The following is a 24,247-nucleotide window of genomic DNA, read 5'->3' as shown; positions in this document are numbered from 1 at the left end:
TCATTTTTATTCTGACGATTTACACAGCTTTCTCTCCTCTAGGTTCCCTCCACACATGGTCCCTCCACATCATAGTTTACATACGACTGGGATCCCTCATCCGGCCATAGTCACCCCAACAGTCAAACAGGAATCTTCCCAGAATGATGTCGGCTCACTCCACAGCTCGTAAGTATTTTTTTAATATTCAAATCTATTTTACAAACTTTTATTTAATGTTGCTTATTGTAGAAGGTGTGGAATATTGGAAGCTGCCTTATGACAAACAAAGTAAAGACCATTGGACCATGCAAGCTCAATATTACACATATTGGCAATAGTTTTCCAGGGTTTCAGACAGGGAAATATTGTGGATCAAGTGTACTACCTTCTACAAGCAAAGCATACACCTCTATCACTAAAGAACAGCCCTTTTCCTATGGGATGGGTGTGCTGGGATTTACAAGCACCTAGACTGTGATTACAATCTCTTAACTTTCATTAGCCTTTGAGTTGTTTAGGGTGAATTGATGTCAAAGAGACATGAGCCTGCCCACCCCAGACCTGAGAAAATCCCAAGCCCCTTTCCTTCATTTGGAGAGTGCCTGTATAGATATATATGAAGTCTATGGTTTTTGAACGAGATAGTGAAGAAATGTGTGTATTTGAAGCACTCAGGAATTCCTTATCTTTTTATTTATGGGTCGCTAATAGCAAAGTATTTATGGGAGGTGGGTGGCACAGGGATGCTGGTGGCACTGTGGGTTAAACAGTGGGCTTGCCTATTGAGAGCTCGGCAGTTCGAATCCCCATGACGGGGTGAACTCGTGTTGTTCGGTCCCTGCTCCTGCCAACCTAGCAGTTCGAAAGCACGCCAGTGCAAGCAGATAAATAGGTACCGCTCCGGCGGGAAGGTAAACAGCGTTTCCGTGCGCTGCTCTGGTTCCGCCAGAAGCAGCTTAGTCATGCTGGCCACATGACCCGGAAAAACTGTCTGCGGAAGTGGACAAACGCCGGCTCCCTCGGCCTTTAAAGCGAGATGAGCATTGCAACTCCAGAGCCGTTCGCAACTGGACTTAATTGTCAGGGGTCCCTTTACCTTTACCTTATAGCAAAGTATGCAGCTTCTGAAATAACTTCAGTTATTTGTTTCCAAAGCAATTGCCAACAATTCTGGCTAAACCCAGTGAATGTGATCCCATGTTGTTTCTAGTAAGACTTGGAGAGAAGTTTTGCCCCACAGATATTTTGCACATTCATATGCTGTTTATTAAATAGGGGCCATGATTTAGTATATGCGCTGCCAAAGCGAGCACAAATTGGGGCTGTAATTTTATTAGCCAAGATCATTATTAACCAAATAAGCATTTTGAATGGTTAACCCGGGGCCCAATTTTTCATCCGCCCAGACATTGTGTTCAGAGTCATCACAATTGGCTCAATTGGTTTTAGAAAAGCAAACACATTTCAGAGCCACATGGTGGGGATAAGCATCAGGAAGGGGCTATCACCTTCACACACTGCTTGGCACCTGGCTGGCTACTGCTGGAAACCAGATGTACAGCATTGTTCTGATCTTGGAAGGCTCTTCTTGCATTCTCATGAGCAGGTTCACTTGCACAGGCTTTGATTTCCCATTCTCCAACAGTTTGGATACCTGTCTCTTCGTCATCCTCTATCCTAATTGCTTCATATCTCAGCACCTATTGCTAGGCAAGAAAATTAAGACCTGGGATTTGAAGGCTGTCTACTGCCTTGGGGAGAGTGGTTATAACCCAGCAGAGTAACACCTACTTTATGACCCAGGTCCACTCTCTGGCATCTCCAGTAGCTGATTAGATTTCAGAAGACCTGTCTGCTGGAGACTTTGGAAAGCTGCTGCCAATACTGGGCTAGTTAGACCAATGGTCAGGTTCACTATAAGTCAGCTTCTTCACATGTTCAAGGTGTAAATTATTAGATGCCTGTGTTACTTGACGATCCACAGGGGAAGTTACAGGTGGGGAAGAGAAGAAAATTGTTGGAAGTGTTTATAAATATCCTGGGCAGCGGGGAGGATCCCTTTACTGTGAGGGCAGTAAAATGGCTCCTTGCTACCTCTGCATCTTATGATAGTTCACCTCAAAGCTCATATTTGCTTCAGAGTCAGGTACTCAAAACTGATGGCTATGTATATTTTGGAGCACAGAACCCTAGGTTTGCCCATGTAGATATGGCAAAAGGTTAAAAATCTGAGTAAATAAATTTTCCTGATGTAAAAAAAATACATGGAGTACAGTGGTGCCTCGCAAGACGAAATTAATTCGTTCCGCAAGTTTTTTCGTCTTGCGATTTTTTTGTCTTGCGAAGCACGGACTTTGGAAAAGCTTCAAAAATCACCAAAGTCTTCAAAAACCTCAAAAAAGGCTACCACACCGCGTGCTATGAGTTGCTCCTTGAAGTGAATGCTCGGTTTTAAGAAAAAGGAAACAAACTTGCAAGACAAAGGAAACAAACTTGCAAGACGTTTTCGTCTTGCGAAGCAAGCCCATAGGGAAATCCGTCTTGCGAAGCAACTCAAAAAACGAAAAACTCTTTCGTTTTGCGAGTTTTTCGTCTTTCGAGGCATTCGTCTTGCGAGGTACCACTGTAGTGTACTGTAATCTCATGAAGCCATATTATCTATCGAAGTTTTAATACTATATTGGATGTGCACCAAGGGCAGCTCTCTCCCATACATGGCTGCTGGTATGATGCTTTACAGCTAGTTTCCGGGTTTTTGAGTTTTTCTTTGCTCCCCTCAATGTGGTTTTAATGATGGAGGCAAAGATTGGGATAAGTGCATAGAAGAATTTTGACAATGTTGTACGAGCTCCTTCTGTCTGTTCTTGTCAACCATCCAGAAAACATCAGGACTCCAAAAAAGAAGAGGAGAAAAAGAAGCCACACATAAAGAAACCTCTTAATGCATTTATGTTGTATATGAAGGAAATGAGAGCAAAAGTTGTAGCAGAATGCACACTGAAAGAGAGTGCAGCCATCAATCAAATCCTTGGTCGAAGGGTAGGTAACCAGTCAGGATATGTATATGCAAGTTTGCATGTGGGATAGAATGAGAGTGTGATACATGTCTGAAATGAAAGGGCACAATCCACAATGTTATTTTAAGTGTGATTATGGCATTTGGCTGCCCAGTGGAACTTTCGAGCTTTCTGGTTGAATACTTGTGCTTTGAAACTTCCTTGCATTCTACTTACACAGACAAGTGGTATCTGAAGAAGTGTGCATGCACACGAAAGCTCATACCAAGAACTAACTTAGTTGGTCTTTAAGGTGCTACTGGAAGGAATTTTTTTATTTTGTTTTGACTATGGCAGACCAACACGGCTACCTATCTGTAAGGAAATAAAGTTACATTTTCACCAAATGCATGTGCACCTGCACAGCATAATCATATGCTACTTACTTTTATCCAGCAGATACATTTCTTTTTCTGTAGATATGACCCCGCTTTGATGTAGACCTTGCCTTTTCAACTGCATGCACCTCTCCATCAGTGCTTGGGCATCACCATACCTTGGTTGCTCTGCTCCTTAATTCTGAGACATGTCTTAGGAACCCCAGCATTCTTACTTCTCTCTGTAAGCTAACTGTAGCCTATTAGTAAAGAGCTCTGTACATAGAAACTGTAGAAGCTTTTACTTGAAGCTTGATTCTCCATTCTCTGGATGTAGGAACCTTAAGTCTGGATGTTGTATGAACTGTAGGCCTCTGTTCACGAGTCCCATGTGAAGCTATAGTAATTTATGTAACTGGTAGCAGAAAAATAATAGTAAAAATAAACTTCTTACATATGGAAGGTGGAGTTGTGTCTTAAAGCAGGCCTTTGCAACTTGTGGCAAAGCATAGTTCTGAAGACAGGTAGCAAATTCAAGATTTATTGACTTCCAAGCAAGCTACAGCTTGTAGGTTCTATTTTACTTGTTCTGTCACACATTGTGCAGGCCTGCCTTACAGGCATTAAAAATAGGTGTTTGATTAATGTATGTCATTATTATTATTTGGAAGAGGCCGGTTTACCAGAGTGACAAATGGTGACAACTGGGGAAGGGAGAGGCAAATTTAAAGTGTGGTCTACTTTATGGGCATTTCTTGCATGTCTTGTTCAAATGAATGCTGGTTAAAGGGGAATAGCTGTTGGCGGCTGGTCCATCAGGGTGAGTGGGGCTCTGTCCCATCAAGACCTCACCTGCCTGCCTTCTTACTTACAACCATTCCTGGGATGGCACCACCTGTCATTTTCCTCCTCCTTAGTCTCAGTGCTGCCCTTTCACAACACAGCAAAGAGGATGTTGGCGACAAAGCTGGAATTAGTTGATTCTGCCTGTCATTGGCTCCTGCTTCTACTACTGTTGGTCTTCCAATGGGCACTATCTACCACTGGTAAAAGTCCTTGAAGAATTACACTATTCCGTTTTCAAAAGTGAAAGGCTCCATCGGTATAACCCAGCTTAAACTAACCTGGATAAAACAGAGTTCTTAATAATAAATAAATGAATATTCTGCATCAGTTGATATGCTTTAATTGGCTGCCATTTTCCAAAGTTTGAATGTGAATGCACATTGTACACACACTGTATTACTGATGTTCTGTTGTGCTTGTGGTTTTGTTTTCTTTCTCTCTGCAGTGGCATGCATTATCCAGAGAAGAACAAGCTAAATATTATGAACTAGCCAGAAAGGAACGACAGCTCCACATGCAGCTTTACCCCGGCTGGTCCGCACGGGATAACTATGTAGGTGGCTATGTAGGTGGAATTTTTTTCAGTAGTAGAGCTTGTAGACAAGTACTGCTGTAATCTGCTGAAGTACACCCACACACGGAAGACAAGCACTACCAATCCAGTAATTCTAGCGGATGTTTTGGTTTTGTCGCCAACCCATTTGGATACAATTGGCACCCATTCAACTGAGGTGTGTCAGTAGAGCTCTGAGGGGGGGCGGGGAAATCTGGCCGTGTGTCTTCCATCAGGGCACCAGCTTTTGTGCAGTTTCCAAAAAAAGAAAATAATAAAACAAGAAAGAGCTCCCCCTCTATTATCACCCTCATCTCCTTCCCTTACCCCCCAAATTAGTGCCTTGTTGCATACCTGTGTGAGAGTATAGTGGAAAGTGGAAGAATGGCTTACCCTAGCTTCAGAGAAGGACTGGCAAAGACTTGGAGGTCTTGCTCTCAAGTGGGGCTAAATAAATTATTCCACCCTCTACTTTTTTATATTATTGTACTGTTGTCTGTCATGGTCACAATTTTTTCATAAATGCTTTCAGTTCATGATGTCTTTACCAAACATCTTGGTGCTAGCTATTGGTGAACTATTCCTGTGCAATTCTCATTTGCCACACTTTTCTTCCATTGAGTTATTCTAACTGTGGCTGCTTGCTTTCAGAGATCAGTGTCTCGATTTAGCAAGAGAGAGATGTGCATGGAAGGTGCCTTTTGCATGCATGACAAACCTTCTTTTGTGCTGGCAATGCAAATGCATTGTGAATGAGCATTGGACACTAAAATGTTCATTCAAACCCTGATGGAGTGGCTGGCTTCATCTTTAGATGTGAAGGGGATGCAAACCTGCATAAATCTACCAATTAATATGCATGACTGTTTGGTCACAGCTATGGCTGAATTGCAACCAAAATCCCATAGGCAGGAAATAAGCATAGCATGTACATTTAGAAGGAAGTAATAGCTCACTGATAAGTATTTCCAAGTTTAAAGATTGTACCTAATAGAAATTGGTAAAATCTCTAAAGCTTCCCAGACATAATTAATTAATTAATTAATTAATTAATCAATCAATCAATCACTGAAAGGCACCAATCATGTAAGGGAAAATTTAAATAGAGGCCAGATGTCAACAGTATCAAGACATTATTGCAAGATCACAAGTGGAAGGGGGGTAATCAATTTATTTCATTTAAAAACATTGCTCCTCTGCTTTTGCCACAGATACTTTTGAGCTGTTTCGCAGAATTAGAATAATATACAAGATGACATAAAAGCTGAAATACACCCACACAGCCCCAACATATTAGACCCTACCAAACAGATGTTTAAACCAAGTCTTGCAAGCACTATGGAAAAGTTAATACAAGTAGGCTTTGACAGATCTCCTGAGCAGCTGGTTCTACAAAGCCCTATAATTGAGAAGGGTGTGCTTTATATCTGGTAGGATGACCAGATCCTGTAGCTTTAAGAGTTATATTGGAGAGGTTTCACCTTAACATGAGAAGCTGGACCTCTGAAATTCCTTCTTCATACAGGTATAATAGGTACAGGATCCCTGACCTCCTTTGCCACTGGTCATTATATTGTTCCTGCCAATCTTACCTCTCTTATTGCAGACAATCTGATATGCATTATACTTAGCAATTTTGTTGAATCTGCTGTCTTGATTATTTATTTAGACTGCAGTCCTATGCACACTTTCCTGGGAGTAAGCTCCATAGAACTCAGTGAATCTTAGATCTAAGTGTGTGGGGGTGTGTGTGTGCATTAGTTTTGTTTTGTTTTGCAAAGGCAGGAATTTGTTCTTCTGTAAATTAGGTAACCTATGTTCTTATGCAGCTGCACATATTTGCATGCATAAGCCTATATAGCCTTACATGGAGAGGAGAGGCATATTAATATGCTACTAGGCAACATTTTATTAATTCCATTTATTGAGAGAAAACAAAGACAGCGTCTTAGTTTAGTATTTTGGCTCCTAAAGATGAAGTGTTGTTTAAAACTTATAATCAACATCTGTGGTATCAAAATCCTCACATTATCCTTCCTTAGTTTTTATTTCTTCACATGCATAAGAGAGTATCTGTATACCCTCTTTTGAGGTGATTTCCCTTACAACCCAGGAGCTGTCTCCGACCATTTTTGCCACCACCAAATTCATAGCCCACATTTTGTGCCATGAATGGAGTGGAATGAAGCTGTCAGACCACAGGGTCGATTCATTCCTGGTATTCTGCAGTCTGATTCCTCTCGGGAGTTCCTGGGGGAGTAGCGCTGGGATGTGCCGTAATGCTTGAAAGATTTCCAGGAAACATTTCCTCTGCTTTAGTGACTGTGTCACTGACAGATGGGCATGTACTGTGTCTTAAATGTTTAGGACCTTTACATTTGTCCTCAGCGTGTGAGCACTGAAAATCCCTTTCTTCTCAAGCTAAAAAGGACAGGATAAGAAAGCTGATACGTCCCCAGCAGCTTGAGGCTCTATCCCCACCTGACCTTCAGGGGGAACCTTACTACAGTAGGAGAACTCAATAGCTTTGGATCACACAAGCACATGATCTACAAGGGTTTTACTTTTTTCTGCATAACACTCAGAATTCTTGGAGTCTATCCTCTTCCACGTGCTTTCTTTGGACAACAGTCTTTCTACAGATATAGAAAGGAAATGGGGACTGCACTGTATGTAGTGACTAGATGACCCTCTGTGTCCTTTTCATCTTGTATTTATGTCTCACACACATGATAGTGTCTGCCATACATAATGAAGTTTTGGAGGCCTCTGTGCACATATCTTAATTTTTTTCACAACTTCAAGCAAAATTAAATATCAGATGCTAAGTCCTTGGTTCCAAGTGTCCGGTCAAAATTTAAGTATTAAATTTAGGGTTCATATTTTTATTTTTATTTAAGCAGCATGTCAACCAGGATAAGAATTTTGTATACTTGAAAAATATTTTTAAAAAACCACTCCCTGTAGACAGATTAACAGTTGTTATACAATAGCATGAATTTTCATTTTAAAAATAATCTCAGAAGTTCAATTTCAGTCCCAGGATGGATGGATTCAGTTTACAATACCCTTGCTATTCAGTCTCCATGGGGCTACAAAAATTTATTTTGATGAGCAAGACACAAATGTACAGTACTAATAAATTGACAGCTGGCTCACACGTGACAATGGCCCTACCCAAGATCACTTAGATCACACAAGGTCTCACCACCAGCTCACATCTAATCTATGCTTATATAAATTCTCTTGTTTGTGGGAGCTGGCGCATCTCTGCAGGATGCGTATATATCAGAGGTCTAAGGTTTTTGAGCTTGTACCACTATGGAAATTGTAGCGGTTTCATATGCCACACACACATAGAAGCATCAGTTCACTGTGACATCACATGAAGATGGCCTAGCTATAGTTACTTGTAATTTTAAATTAAAAGGTATAAGGTTAAATAAACAAATAAATCAGTAAAACAACATTAGCCGCTCTGAGCCCGGCTTCAGCTGGGGAGGGCGGGATATAAATAAAATTTTATTATTATTATTACTAAAGCTACTTACAAAAATCACAAAAATACCTAGAGAGCTATGGGTTCAGAGTGGAGAGCTCACTAAAAGTACCTGTTTCATCAGCGAAAAATAAAAATTCAGTGTTAGGAAATACTAAAGAAGGACTGAAATTATCAAATAAAAGTATGATCACTCTGAATACTGTGTGCATTTCTGGTCCTCTCTCTCAAAGAGTATGCCAGTTTGCTGAAAGAGCAACAGTCTTTGGGGATTATTAGTTTGGAAAATACAAAATTAAGGAGGGATATAATAAGGATTTATAAAACCATGCATTTTTATCAAGTGAATGATGAGGGAGAACAATAGAGTAGAGCTTAGCAGTGTAAGGTTTAGAAGTCAAAAAGGAAGCACTTAAACATGCAATGCCTTATTAACATTTATTATGGCGAGATATAATGTCTCTTAGCTTAGATTGATTTTAATTAATCAATAATTAGTCAATGGCTATTAGCCATGTCATAGCATCTCCATCTTCAGAGGCTCTAGGTTTCTGGTGAGCAAACTCTGGGGACTAGCAGTGGAACAGAGTTTCTTGGTTTTAAGCCACCTAGAAGCATCCAACTGTCTGTTATTGGGGAATGAATATTAAGTGTAGGTAGATATTGGGCTGATCCAGTAAGACAGTGCTTTTGAATACCGTAAAATGTAGCAGTTTTGAGAGACAGCTACATATTTTCCATTCATTTTCAAGATACCATATAACTGATATCATATGTTCCCATGCTGTCTGTGTAACATTTACTAATATTAGGTTATGTGTTTTTATATTATAAAACTCCCTGTGATGCTCGGGTGAGGGGCAATGTATAAATTTAATTATTATTAACACCAGTGATGAAGAACCTCTGGCCCATCACATGCTGTTGGACTGCAGCGCCCATCATATTGGGTTGACACTATGTAGAGAGCCACACATTCCCTATCCTTGCCTTAGGCTGGAAATGTCTATATGGTGGCTCAGTAAACAAAAAGAGGTTTGCCAGTCCACCTAATTATAGCTGTTAGACATCATGTGTAGGAGCTTGTGAACGTTGCATATTCTATAGTGAAAAGTACACATCTCTTCCAGAATGCAAGGATTCTAATAGAAACAAATCATCTTTATACTGTTTCTCTTCCAACAACATTGCCACTTATTTAATATTATGTACTGGGTTCAGAAACTTGTTTTTGAGGAAATATGGAAGGGCCTTTGTCAAGTTCATCTATATTAACACAGATTTTCTAGCTTGGTTTGGAAAGTCAACCAAACTATCTGAAGTGAAAAGATGCACTTGTCAGGTATTTTTGATGGATTACTTTCGAAGGGGAGAATAGTTTTTCTAAAATGCTTATAACAGTGTCAGATTAAATGATAGGAATTTACTTTTCAACAAGCTATCTTGTTATCTGATGGTAAAGGAAGCTGGTCAAGTAGAAACTTATAATTGCTTGACTTTTATGTGGGGAGGGGGAATTGAATTTCCCACCTCTTCCTCTAGAAGGATTAATTCAGTTCTACCTGTTTTGCTCCAGTCCTTTTCATGCAAAATAATAAACTCTCCATGAAAGATGTTTACTAGTTTACTATCCTTGTCACTTTTGTTGGTAAAATAAAATCTATATATTTTATACCATAAATTTAAAACTGTTTCAATAATATTGCGTAAAAAATGTTGATCCTTAGTTATGCAGTACACCATTGAAATGTCTGAGTTGTTTTGGCCCCCCCTGTGGAATTATTTATGAAAAGGCTATGAAACATTAATCTTTGTGGATTTTGAGTATGGTAGTACTATATAGCTGAGATACTAGTTCCATTCTGCAGATCACCTTATATGTCGTAGAGATTAAGTTGAGGCTTAAGTTGGGTAATTACTCCATTTCTGTAGTAGTGCCACAAAATTCCCGGCAGGTGCATTAAATCTGAACAAAACAAGCAAGCACAGACACAGCCTTCCATCAGCAAAAGTTCACCTGAACAAGACTTTATTTGTCACATCCAAATCGGCAGGGTAGCAGTTTACAACCAGAATGAGCAAGGAGGAACAAGTTCAAAGACCTTATGCCTGGAGACCTGCATGAGCTACATTTTCAAAAGGAACGTTCACATCTCCTCTTCTTACTGGTACATTCCAGGGAACCTAAACATCATAGTGGACATGCTGAGTTGAAACCCAAAATGAATCGCTGAAGTGGGAACTAGACCAAGCTATTGAAGAGAAGACATCACAGATCTAGGAAAGCCTCTCGCCCACCTACCTTAGGGTTGTAGCCAAATCTTCACTAAGCCCAAAGCTTTCTCGTTCCGAGAGCCTGCTTTCAGTTTACCCGCTGGTGAACAGAGATCTAGTCTCTGTTACTCCCTTGTGAATTTCCATTAATATCTCCTTATTAGAAGCAGAACATGCAAGTAACCACCAGGCTAACCACACTACGCAGAGCCAATAAAGCAAGGTGAGACTGAGCAGCCTTTTAATGTTTGCTCAGCATTGCCAGTTCTGTTGTAGGGAAAGCAAATTTACTGAACATAGACACGAGCCCTATTCAGGCCTTACACTAATGAGGGAAAGCGGCAGGACAGATGAGTGTGAGCATGCTAGCTTTACTTCACATACACCCACAAGGTTGCTCTCCATGACTAATTGCAGCCGGGAACTGGCTTCTGCTTGTGATAAAAGTGAGCTCTGCATCATGGAGGAATCCTAGCCAAGTGGGAAAAACCTCCCTGCAGACGGTTGCGGCTCAATTTGTGAGGGGCAATGGCAATAGTGATGGGGTTGAGCCTAGCATGTTCACCCCCATCTTCCTTCTCAGGTGTTTTATTTCCTTACTGGTATAATACCTGAATAGGACTGCTGTTCTTTTCATTTCTTGGCATATTAAAAATAAGAATGATGCTTCCTTAAGGTTCATGGGGAAGTTGAGCCTTATTTCTAATACTTACGTCTTTGTTTGTTTGTTTGTTTGTTTAAATTTATATACCCCCCTTCATCATAAGATCTCAGGGTGGTTTACAAAATAAAATACAAGATAAAAACACAAGTAAATAATTAAAACTGTTGACAGGAAAAGGTTTCCTGCTGAATGCAAGTTTGCAATCCATTTTTAACTTTATTTGTTCATGAGATTTTGTCAGACATTGTAGAGCATATTTTGGGTACAATATTTTCCCACCCATCCCCAGTCCCATTTGTTCTGACTGGATGAAGAGCAGAAGTATGTAATGGTAATTTATGTAACACAAACAAGAGTCTTGATTGCTGGCCAGTTTTGGATTCTTTATGGGAAGTGTTAACATTAAATACTCTGACATGATTTTATCCAGTAGTAGTCTATATCAGTAGTCTTCAGCGCTTCAGATCCAAGACCCACCTTTAACCCAAACACACATTTGGTGACTTATTTATTGATTTATTTTATCATACATTTATGTGCTGCTCTTTGTACACATGTGTAAGTTATACTCTTAGGAGTTCTGAAGTGTCGCTATGACTAGAATGAAATGTTAAGTAGAAAGTGGGCAATTTGAGATGCTGAAAAGCGTTGTGTTGCCACACACATTGAAATGTTTTCAAATATGTACAATTCTAGCAAGCTTTGCAGAACATTCCTTTCCTCTTGCCTCTTTTTGAAAGTAGGTTCTGTAACAACCCTTTCATGTATTTGTGTTTCATTCAGGGCAAAAAGAAGAAAAGGAAAAGGGACAAACAGCCAGGAGAGACCAATGGTAAGTAAAATGGAATGTTTTACGTATTCCTTAGTGGAACAATGAAGGCCATAAGTTACTAATACTGTGCATAAGAAGAAAGTTTGAAATCTCCCAGCCTTCTTGCCACAGGGCCATTACTACATCCAGCTTTTTCCTGTTGGATTTTAAGTACAGTTAAATTCTTATTGCTCGCCTTTTAAAACTAGTAGCCACGTAAATGCATGAATAGCATATTATAATGGTAGTTACATTTGTCCTTAATAACTGCAGAGCTACTCACTGTAGAGCCATAGTTTGTTAATGCCTGTGCCATTATTACCAAAGGTGTGTGTGTGAGAGAGAGTTTGGTATTAATCTGGGCTGTTTCTGTGTGAACTGATGCATGCCTTTACAGTGGTAAATTGCAGCCATTTTTTTTAAATTAAGGAGGTTTGCCATTCTTTCTAGAAAATTAGAAATACTGCATAGGCAATCTCATAGTCAATTTTGAAAAAGCCCTGATTAATTTTTTTCTTTGAAGCCTTTGTATAATTTGTTCTTTTTTTTCAGAACACAGCGAATGTTTCCTAAATCCTTGCCTTTCACTTCCTCCGATTACAGGTGCTAATGTCATTTTCAGCCATTTAAAATAGTTTGTAAATTGCTCTTTTTTTATCCTGCCATTTTAGATTTTATTAACATTTAAACACTGACATTAAAAATAAATTTATCATTCACACGTTTGTAGCGTATATATATATGTGCTATGGTTAGTTTTTTTTCTTTGTTTCTGATTTGTTATTCATTATAGTTGCTATTAAACAGTAATGCAGTAAAAATAACTCATTTGTACTAACTGTGCAAATTGAATATGCAGTATTTCTTTAAAGAGACTGATATAAAAAGCTTAATAATGAACCTCCTTAATCTAATGGCATTTTATGCGGCACCCACTAAGTCTTCTCATGCCTGCATGCGATATATATATCTGTATAGAGAGATATATATATAGACATATGCCTTTCTACTCAAACATATCCATTGCTATTCACCTGCTTTACCTGCATACCACTTGCTTCCATGCTTCTGATCATTTTATTTCTGGCTGAAACTAACATATCCATTTTGCTTTCTGCTTATTCTGAGCCATTTCTTTTTTTCTTTTTTAAATTATTTTTTAAAAAAATACAAATTGAATGTTTATTCCCAAAGCTGCATTATCCCCCGCCCCAAGAAGAAAGCATGTTAGCTATTTCTATACTAAGTTCCTTGTCTCCCCTCCACACACCTTTTCCCCCTATAAAAATAAATATTTCTGTATCAAAAGAGAAGTCCACCAAATAGTGTTCTTCACAAACCCGCTGCATTTCTTGGGGCTTGTGCGGAAACAGTAGACGGGTTGTGCCTCCAATGCCTCTTGAATCAATTGCAATTCTTCCCATTATTATTATTATTATTATTATTATTATTATTATTAACAGTCCTTTCCAAAGGGATACTGCAGCTTTAATTGCAACAGCTAATTTCAAAAGTTTGATAGATGTGACAATCACTATTTAAAGAAAATAAAACAATCAAAAGTTGATATTTTGCAGTTAATAATGAGGTCATTGATTTTATTTCCTTTTATTTTTATTTATTTTATTTTTATTTTTTATTTTTTTATTCTCCTTTTCTCTCTCTCTCTCTCTCTCTCTCTTTCTCTCTCTCTTTCTTTCTCTTTTCCTGCTCGCTTCTTTCTTGACCTCATTCAGACCTGAGCGCTCCTAAGAAATGCCGAGCGCGCTTTGGCCTTGATCAACAGAATAACTGGTGCGGCCCCTGCAGGTGTGTATAGTCTCCCCCCCAACCCCGACTTGCTATGGCTGGTTTTGCAGCTGGTTTATTTGGTACTTCCCCCCTTCCCCTCCCTCTCCTCCTGCTTTGTTGCTTTGTAGCTCTGTGTTGTGATCTAGAAGACACAAGGGAGTGGGACGCTGCCATGAATGATCATCTCTTTCTGTTTAAAGGATTTCGCTCTCTTCTGCCGCCCCCCCCCCCCTCATTTTTGTTTCCTCCACCCACCTGCACACTGCCGCTAGCTGGAAAATTCCCACTGTAAGACAGCATCAGCCTAGGCTTGCACACACAATCCCACCCTCCTCTCTGGAAAGTTCCACATACATATACATACATATATATATATATATATATATATATATATATATATATATATCATTGCTAAACATCCTTTGATACCACAGTGCACAGTTCAGCAGGGCTAAGTGAAGAGAATGCACAGCAGGCTTAGGCATTGTAAGTGTGTGTCGCCTTGTGGAGATCCTCTTTCTTTCTTGCCCTTTGGTCTGCGAGATTGCCAAATGAACTGGGAGAAACGTTAGCTGTAGCTAAGATTTCGCATCCAACTGAGCTCTATCCACCATTGTGTTGTATTTTTTTGTGTTTACCTTGTGCTAACAGATGCAAATACTCCAAAGAAGTGTCGGGCATTGTTCGGGCTTGACCGACAGAGTTTATGGTGCAAACCGTGCAGGTATACTACCCATTAGGCCTTTGGGAACTAAAAGCATTCTGTCATCTTAGTATTAAATGTGTGGTTTATTTTTAACCCCTCCCCTTCCACTTCTCGCCTTCCTTGCTTCTACGACATTGATTGCTAATCAATTTTTGATCTTCAGAATTCTTTGCTAATTCAATGCAAATTTCTTTTCCTTCTTGACCAATAACCTCTCTTTTGGTAGTAGAACTGGGAGTTGGTACACACATCCCCAAGATGCAGAAACTAACATTTTCTTGGTCAAACAAGTGTGTTAAGTGGACATCCGTACAAGTGTCTATAAGTGTATGCTCTCAGTCTCCAAAGGATATTTGCAGCACTGGTATTTTCACTGTGATGAAAGAGGATACAAATTAGAATTTCTGCTTGGATCTAAGCTAATAATATATTGGGAGTCTATATAACAAATTCTTCTGTATATTTTTGAATCAATCTTGTGTGCTTATGAAAGCTCAACTAAAATTCATATTAGGCACATTCATAAGGTGCCTGGCAATAAATATTTGCAGTAGTCCATTTGTCTCTGGCTTGTTAAGTTGACATTTGCTTGGCAAGTTGTTTTGGGATTTTAATCAAATTACAGGACATTGTTCTGCATTGTTCAGCTTAATGGCACCGTAGACCAAAACATTTGAAACAACCCATGTTCTACTGCAGGATAAATTCAGTATGCACTTGTTTCTTGGTGAAGGGAAGCAAACTATCTCTTGTTGAATTCTTTTTTCCCCTTAATATGGTTAAATTTGTTATTTCTCTGTTCTGATCCAAGCAGTCTTTGAATTTGGAATATTATGATGGTAGGTATCTCAGTCCAACACACACTCTTTTCTGTATGTAGTGCTCCCCTCCTCACCTTTCCCTCTGATTCACACCCATACCATGTGCTTCATTCTGTTTTTTTAGACAATAGAGCAGTTATTCATATTATATGCATGCCAATTCTGTTAGTTTTGTGATTCCGAGCTATACACATGGATTGAAAACGTACTGTACATCTAATTGTTAGATAAAGTTCATGCATTGTCCTTTAAGGACAGCATTCCACCTAAACTCTGTAACTTCCCATCAGATGCATGCGTAAGCACTGTGATTGTGTGACAGAAGCAGCAAAATAGCACAGGTCATTGTCAATGCAGATTATTGAATACCTTTTGGAAATTACAAGTTCAAGAAACATTTGAACAGCCAGATTACAACTTTAGCTTTCTAAAAATGAGACAACTCATTTAGAGAGAGAAATTCCTCTTAACACTACTAAGCTTATCTGGCAGTTATTCTAGTACATAGCAGTGGCGTGGCGTGGGTTGTCAGCACCCGGGGCAAGGCAAGTAATTTGCGCCCCCAACCCATGGATTCGCACCCCCTAACCCGTGGATTTGCACCCCCTAACCCTAACCCCCAGATGTTGCGGCCGGTGCGGCCGGCCCCCCCTGCACCCCCCACTGGTACATAGAGACATAGGCGGCCATTTTTATATTTGTCAAAACTAGAATGCTGGTGGAAGGTAGGAATTATGCTCTAAATCCCTTATCAGTAAAGGGACTATTTTGAACTGAGATAGAGGCCAGCAATGTTGGCTCCACACATCTGGTCACTGCAACATAAACAAAGGCATCCCTAGCCATCTGTCTTGAAGGCTATACAGTAATAAATACTTTGTCAAAGGCTTCGTTTGGGGCACCTCAGGTGCTCACTGCCATATTCACCTGTGACTTGGTTTGTGCACGACTCTTTGCCCTGGGAGGAAAATGAGATTAAAGACCATTTTTGTATGTTTCTTGGTTTGGTCGAAAGTGACCAAGGTGCCTAATTGTGCATGGGAAGGAGGTTGGGATCAAGGGAGCCCAATAGGATGTATTTTGAGGATCAGATTTGCCTCTAGCTGCCTGTCTCCAGCATCTGCCTCTTTTATTACCTTTTTACTGCAGCCAGTATTTTATTGATTTAAAACTACATTTAACTGTTTTCAAGTCATATTTAAAGAGGATCTGCTACATGATCTGTAGTATTTTCAGTCAAATGATCATTGAATTGTGTGTGGAGAGAAACAAACTATTTTCTCTAATACAAAATAGCATTTTCAGCTTAACATAATTTCAGTTTAGTTCTAAAAGCTTTGCGGTAGGATCTTTAAAATGTCATTCTTGAAGCTACAGAGCATGCATATTAACACTGCAAAAAATTTTTTTAAAACAAACTGTTACAATAAACGTTGACTTGAAACTCTGTAGGTCATCACTTTCTCTCTTTCTCTCCCTCACTCTTTCTGCTTGACTCCAGTGTTTTGTTTTTCTTAGTGTTGCATCAGGGGATAGAGAGCCAGTGTGGTGTAGTGGTTAAGAGCGGTAGTCTTGTAATCCTGGGGAACCGGGTTCGCGTCTCCGCTCCTCCACATGCAGCTGCTGGGTGACCTTGGGCTAGTCACACTTCTTTGAAGTCTCTCAGCCCCACTCACCTCACAGAGTGTTTGTTGTGGGGGAGGAAGGGAAAGGAGAATGTTAGCCGCTTTGAGACTCCTTAAAAGGGAGTGAAAGGCGGGATATCAAATCCAAACTCTTCTTCTTCTTCTTCTTCTTCTAGATGATACATTGCAGAGTTCAGTAAAGGAGCAAATACTGGACATGATTGGGCAAGGGCATCCCACAAACCCAAGATAGTTTTTGATTTCTGATAGCAAAACTCTACTGAGAGTAAAATGAGGACAGTTGGGACAATATTAGTATTAATTAGTACTTAATATTCCAAATTTGCATTAGTCTGTGAGGATAGGTAAGTATCATGGCCCACACTTCATGTGTGTATCATACCTAGGTCAGTACTGTCTAGAACATAGAGTTAAATACTTTAAAGGTCAGTTAAATTAGGTATAATGCTTTTAGATAGGTTTTCTATAGCTGTTACCAGTGCCATCATAACTAGCTGAACAATAAAGTGCTTTGGGGTTTCAATTCCAGTATTTGCTTCATGGTATGTCATCTACACTATATTAAAGCATATATGTACGAGACATTTACCACTGGGCTCAGGGACACCTTAATTATTCAATTAATTAATCTAAACATGGTTTGGAGCTAAAAAATTTGCCCATAATCCATTAGGTCTAAAGTGCAAAGAGAGAGAGAGAGAGAGAGAGAGAGCGCTTTGCATGTTCCATGACTTATTAGTGCTGTGTTTATATTTCACAGTTCTGTGGCTGCTCTGTGTAAGCACAGAAACTTTTGTTGAGTGCTGAATTAAAAAGTTGTAAGATTATTTTTTAAAAAAATCAAGTTCCTGGACCTTATGGTCAGGAAAATCACTGCCAACATTTTGAATTTCCAAATGTTGACCAGAGAAGGAAAATACATTTATGGCTTGCATAGCACTTTGTCCCTTGCCATAACTCACAAAATAAACTGTTCAGGATAAGAAAATAGGTCTGTATTTATTAATTATTGTAGAATTCAGCTTTTCTCAGCACTGAATTTTTTTTTTTTACATACTACCCTGGGCTTACTACTTGTTTTCTACAAGCCTCATGCTGATGACCTACTGTGATGCAACACTAATCACACATGTCCTAAGAAACATCAGTTTCTCTTGTCCTTTATATAAAACTGATTTGCCTGAACCATACGAGACTGATTCTGATTTTGAAGTGATTTCTGTAAATGAACGGCAGCAAACAGTAACAACCGAAACACCACTTTCAGTAATGACGCTACATTTTGCCATCGCATGTTCTGGGTTTTCTTGGCCCGATGCTGTAGGGAAATCCTTTAGTTGTAAAGAAGAGTGGGTGTCAGGGAGGTGGAGGAAACTGAATTTGGGCACTGATCCCAATCCTATTAGGGACAACACTGGTAACGCAGACATGTATAGTTCTCTTCAGCACCTCAGAACAAGAACCCATCTTGAAGCTTGTTGGCTTCTTTATGGGCTTACCATTGCAGGCTATGTCTGTAATGACCAAATCCTTGAGCAAGGATCTGTGAAGTTGAGTTTGGTGAGAGGGGTTAGCATCTAGAGATCCTATCCATTGATCCATGAAGTGTATGCATGCACACACATGCTCCTCTATCCTTTGTCCTGCATGGCCTGCCAGAGCCTCCCACTGCCTCCCACCAACAGCATGGCGACTGATTCAGAAGGTCCCCATGGCATTGACAGGTAGAGCTCTGTGTGCTATTTGGAAAACGCTGATCTGTAAGGCAAGATAATAGTACCTTGCATGCCGATGTGGAACATATAATGGGATCTCCTAAATATTAGCACCACTCTGTTAATATAATCTTGCTTATTTCCCATGGGTTGGTAAAAAAAAAAATGCTGCTTTGAACTGTTGATATGGTAACATTGCCTCCTTTCTGCCTAAAGGGACTAATTAAAGAGTAAGACATAAAGAACATGAAATAGTTCAGGCCAGTGGACTACATCAATTTCTCGCTAATAGATTTCCAGTTTTTATTACTTTAGGTAGGAGGCTTCTAGCAAGGTTCTGTTTAGAGCCCACCAATTACTCTTTTTTATCTTTTAACTTGCCTTAATAAAGCATGGTTTGCTGTTGCTTGCCATCTCACACTTTCTCTTTCCTTTTATTTTCTGCTCTGTGCTTTGTTGCTTTAATTCATAAGGTTTTACATGCATGGCTGTCTTAGTTTCTAGCATGTATTGATCAGCAGGCTAATGTGGTTAAAATTCTCCACTGCCCTAACAATTGACTTTGCTGTGTGGAACGTGGGGCAGAACCTTAATCTCATTTTTTTTTTTTTAAGGGAAAAGTTATTAATCTGTTCTGCTCCAGAAAACTTTAGGAATTGACAAGAGCAAGTTGCTTGGGTTTCCTAGCTAATCCTTTCCAAAATGTGACCCATTCTATTTATTTATTATAAAAATATTTATATACCACTAAGTCCTAAGAGCATATCAAAGCAGTTTACAACATTAAAATGATTTTTTTAAAAAATGATTCATAAAAGCATAAAAAGTTAAAAACAATTCAAAGGGGGGGGGGATAAGAGCTAAATTTGGAAGCTGCCTTATACAATTTGCTCCATTTTGACCAGTATTGTTTACACTGCCTTGGCAGCAGCTTCCAGACAGAGGTCTCTCCTAGTCCTACCTGGAGATACCAGGGATTGAACCTGGGACCTCATAGAATAAAGTGCAAATGTATCATTAAAGGTGCACTGACAGAGCATCAGTGAAGCGAAATGGAGATTGTGACATGAAACTAATGCTGGGTGGAATGCCCTCTGAAGTGGACATAGTCCACTCACTTGGATTTGAAAGTGTTAACTCTCAGATTACAGATGACTGGGTGATAGTGTTACTTTACTGGACTTTTATAATTATACCAGTGGAAAATTGCGCCAGCTGACCTTTATAATTCTACATATGGGTCAGCTTGGAATCAATCACTTAAGCCCTGACACCTGATGGGGGCGTTGGTCAGTTTCAACACAGGGTCAACTGGCCACATACGATTACTTGCCTCTCAGCCTCAGCTGAGAGTCTCATGCTAACAGACGTGAACTTCAGTTGAGAAAGGTGCCTTGTATTACTCCAACATGAGTGCTTTGGGCAAAAATGAAAAAGATCAAAACGTCGTGTTTGCTGTGACCGGTTTTTAGAATCTGTTTGCCCTGTGGGAAACTGCTCCAGAGGACGCATTCATTGTATGCCTAATATTTTTATTCTGCCACTAGACGTGTCTTCTGAATATTAGGCAGTAGGTGCAATGCATAGATGTTGTTCTTTATGTAAGTTGGATAAGCCAGGGTGCCTAGTGGCCTGATTTAATAGCATTGATAATTTTTGTGAAATTCTTAACCGTTTTCTGATTGTTTCTCTTTACAATGATACCTGTTGTTGCTTTGTTTGTACACTCCACGCCTAACCAAGATTTAAGTTTTCTTTTGAAGTTCTTTTAATTTCTATAAATTAAAGTAGAAGCCAAACGATCCCTTCTCCCACCCCACCCTTTACGAAATAAAATAAAATAAATGAATGTGTGATAATCCACAACCTGCAGGTTATACAACCAGTTATTCTTGTTAATTTGGACGGTATTTCTGTTCATCTTCCTTTTCCTTCATTTCCCACTTTTATTCTTCCTGTTACTCTTTCCTCTTTTTTGTGTCTGTGTGACGTTGATTTTTTTGTTTGTTTTTGTTTTCACACGGTGTGGTTCTAAACAGAAACAAGCAGGAGTGGTAGATCCTCGGCTACAGTTGGTCGCAAAGGTGGGGTTTCTTCCAAGGCAGGCAGGGAGATATTCCAGAAGCGAGACTCCAGAGTCAGTCTTTCAGAATGCTTGGTGCCAACTGAGAGGAAGTATCTGCCATATTTTGGTTTGTAGGGGAACGAGAATGTAAAAGCTAAGAATAAATTCACCTGGTGCTAAAAGAACATAAAATTGATGGCTTTTAAAATAAATAAAAAATTACCTAAATGGGACAAAGCGCAAATTCCGCTAGTTAGGAGAAAGACGGATTCCATAATCGTTGTCCAGAGGTAGACAGCACCATTATAATAATTGGGTATAGCTAAACAGAGCCCGGCATAGTTGGTTGATGGCTCTTTGCTTTAGGGTTATTATTTTCCCCCTCCAAATAGTGTCTTTGCCCTTCATTCACAGATTACTCTCTCCCTATTTCTAGGAGAAAAAAAAAGTGCGTTCGCTACATACAAGGTGAAGGCAGCTGCGTCAGCCCACCCTCTTCAGATGGAAGCCTACTAGACTCTCCACCGTCTTCTCCCAACATGCTAGCCTCCCCCACAAGAGACTCAAAACCACAGACTGAACAAACCCAACCTCTCTCGCTCACATTGAAACCCGACCCACTCTCACACCTCTCGATGATGCCGCCCCCGCCGTCCTCCATAGCCCTGACTGAAAGCTCCACTAGCAAATCCAGCGGTCTGCCTGCTAGTAATTGTCAGAACGGGGCACTGGACCATCAGTCTGCCACTTTACCGCAGTCCGCGCCGTCCTCCTCTTCGCTAGCGCAACCCTCGACATCCTCCTTGCATTCCCATAATTCTTTGGCTGGGACACAGCCTCAGCCACTGTCACTCGTCACCAAGTCTTTAGAATAGCTTTAGCCTCTTGTAGCCGTTTTTAAATTTTATTTCATTTCTTTTTGTGTCAAGATTTCTCCCCTCCCCCCTTTTTTCCGTTTATATATTTTTTAAAAATTTGTGCCATATGGCTGGCTACATTAGTTGATGTGTATCGAGTTCATTGGTCAATATTTGACCCATCCTTATTTCAATTTTTTTTCCTTTTTAAATATGTAGATGGAGAAAAAAAAAGCCTCATGATTCTGCCAAAATTTTTATCAACAGCTGTTTAAAGTCTTTGTAGCGTTTAAAAAATATATATATATATAAATATATATATACATAACTGTTATGTAGTTCCAATAGCTTAGTTTCAAAGACTGATTTTAAAAATGAAAAAAAGAAGCAATTTTGAAGCAGCCCTTGCCGAAGGCGTTGGTTCTTTATTATTTGTATTAAATACGAGCTTGCGAACCAATCATTTTACATCTGGTTTTTAAAACTTTTTAAGGGCACAATGAATGCAGTGCCGCTATTTTTTCCCCGTTTTTTTTCCTTTGTGTGATATAACTTTTCTTGTGATGTTACTTGTTATTGTTTAAATGTACAGAAACAAAGGGTTAAAATGTGTTAATATACCTTGTTCCATGGTGTTGTTCTTTTTTGGGGGAGGGAACGCTACTCAACAATTAAAAAGTATCACAACGCTATTGGACTAGTAGTATTTATTGCTTTAGAAATTGCTTGTTGTATCTGTATGTTTGTCCATTTTTTAAAAGAAATGCTTTCCTTTCTTTTTTTCCTTGAAACATTGTGTAAAGGTCTTTTTTCCCCCCTTAGTGTAAGCAACATATATATAACAACTCATTTGTACAAGGTTTTTAAGTTTATATATAAATGTGTATATATATATTTTTGTTGGCTTCTTTTTTATTTTGTTTTAATTTCTTCCTTTTTTTCTGTCACACAGTTGCCACCAAATGGACATTTGCAGATGGATCAATAGTGTAAAAAAAAAAAAAAAGCTTTAAAAGCCATTACATGAAATAAGACTTGAAAATTTAGCACGGGACTTTTTATCAGTGCTGTTGGAAAAACAGCAGAATTTCCCATTCAGAACTGCAGATGACTTCCCCTGCCACTTGTAGGCTGTGAGCAAAAAATTTTATGTGCCAAAATTCTCAGTGATTTTCTCCTTTCCCGACAATTTTTATGCTGTATTTTTTTTTTTTGTTCATCCTGTTTTGCTGTGATGTTGCATAGGTAGATATGTATGTAGTTTTTAATGTCACCTATTACAGACGTGTTTGGTAGCAGATTGTCCAGAAAGCATTTTAAAATGAAGAGGTATAAACCCTAAAGGGCCAAATTCTGTATATTAGATTATTCATAAAATGAAAAATCAGACTGCCACTTTTATGTACACTTACTACATACAGGTAGGTAGCAAACTTTAAAAAAAAAAACCTAGGCATGTTGATGTTGCAAATTTTTTAAAAGAAGATAAATGCTGTATAAAGCTGAAAAAAATGTTCATCTGTTCATCCAGTGCCATTGTAGTTGACATGAAGCGATTGTAAAACTGTCTCCAGTTTTCTTCTCTGGTTTATTAAGATGCTAACTATGACATTTTTTGTGAATCCTTTGAATGTTTCCTAACAGTTGTGATGTTACTGTTCCGTTTTATTGCTCTTATTCCGATTTTTCATTTCTAATGGTTTGGAAGCCATTTTTGTAATGAATAAATGTCCATGCTGTACAGTATCTGTAGCATGCAGTTCTGGATTAATAAAAGCAACTTAGTACGTGCAGATGGACTTGCAGCTCATTTACCTAGAGGTTTTATTTAACCCCCAGCACCTCCGCCAAGAAGGCTTTTGACAGGATGTGTTTTTATCTCTTTCAGGAAAAGCAGCTTTAAAAAATGCTGAATAAACCAACATAGAGGTTGGGCAGGTTGCTAAGTATTTTGTGACTGCCTAGTCCTGAGGTTATTTTATAATGTTTCAGATCAGAGGAGCATAGGATTGACTCAAGACCATTTAGACACTGTGTTTATTCACCAAACACAGATAGGTAATATTCACTGAGAGATTGTGTCTCACCCAAAATACACAATCTGAACTAAATTTGGATACTTTAGCCTCTAGGCCAGGAGCAGCCAACTTACGTTCTCATCTTGGCCACTGGCCATCCAACAACCTCTGGAGGGCATCCATGGTGGTTCTCTCTGCTCTAGACTAAGCATAGGGCAACCATAATCTGAAAAGGGGTATAGCTTCTGTTGCTGTAAGAGATCTGAAAAGAACCCAGCTGCCTCTTGGCAGGTTTCAAGAAGCATCTTAGAGGGAAAGCACAACCACACCTAGGATCCCGCTTTCCACAGTTCCTTGCAGTATGCAAACAAAAGAACAAAAAAGGGAGAGGTGTAAGCTTCAGGTGAACATGGAGCTTACGTATTTCTTAGATGGAATAGAGTTCCCTTTTCTTATATTACAAGGAGCAGGAGAAAGTAAATGAGAGAAAACTTGCTGAGATGCTCTTCAGTGCCTCTTGAAATGTACATAGTATCCCACAATGTTGCAAGGATATGGAAAAAATGATAATGCCATTCTACTCCTCCATACAGCTCTTGAAAAGAAGTCCCTCAGGAATCCTGTCT

At 39.3% G+C, this 24,247-nt stretch overlaps 1 protein-coding gene and 1 long non-coding RNA gene across 44 annotated transcripts in view; both read left to right on the top strand.

Moving 5' to 3' along the window:
* The window catches only part of TCF7L2 (transcription factor 7 like 2), a 212,741-nt gene extending 188,761 nt beyond the window's left edge, over positions 1-23,980 (top strand). For 4 of the 43 annotated variants that reach the window (XM_079975972.1, XM_079975974.1, XM_079975981.1 and 1 more), the window contains 7 exons: positions 28-168; positions 2,862-3,021; positions 4,647-4,766; positions 11,975-12,023; positions 12,555-12,605; positions 13,739-13,811; positions 21,183-23,980. In XM_079975972.1, the coding sequence (XP_079832098.1) occupies positions 28-168; positions 2,862-3,021; positions 4,647-4,766; positions 11,975-12,023; positions 12,555-12,605; positions 13,739-13,811; positions 21,183-21,621 (1,033 nt within the window). In that variant the 3' untranslated portion in view covers positions 21,622-23,980. Of the gene's footprint in view, positions 1-27; positions 169-2,861; positions 3,022-4,646; positions 4,767-11,974; positions 12,024-12,554; positions 12,606-13,738; positions 13,816-14,444; positions 14,518-15,310; positions 15,340-21,182 lie in introns of those variants that run through there. The other 39 variants (XM_079976011.1, XM_079975976.1, XM_079975997.1 and 36 more) reach the window with 34 other exon arrangements.
* LOC307216125 lies at positions 15,349-20,098 on the top strand. The gene is made up of 2 exons (XR_013838921.1): positions 15,349-15,830; positions 15,997-20,098. It is a non-coding gene; the product is annotated as an uncharacterized lncRNA (long non-coding RNA).
* Positions 23,981-24,247: the final 267 nt, after the last annotated feature.

This window comes from Podarcis cretensis (assembly GCF_951804945.1).
Source record: "Podarcis cretensis genome assembly, chromosome: 5".
Lineage (NCBI taxonomy): Eukaryota > Metazoa > Chordata > Lepidosauria > Squamata > Lacertidae > Podarcis > Podarcis cretensis.
The sequence above is the reverse complement of the archived record's forward strand: the minus strand, read 5'-3'. Positions and strand labels throughout refer to the sequence as shown.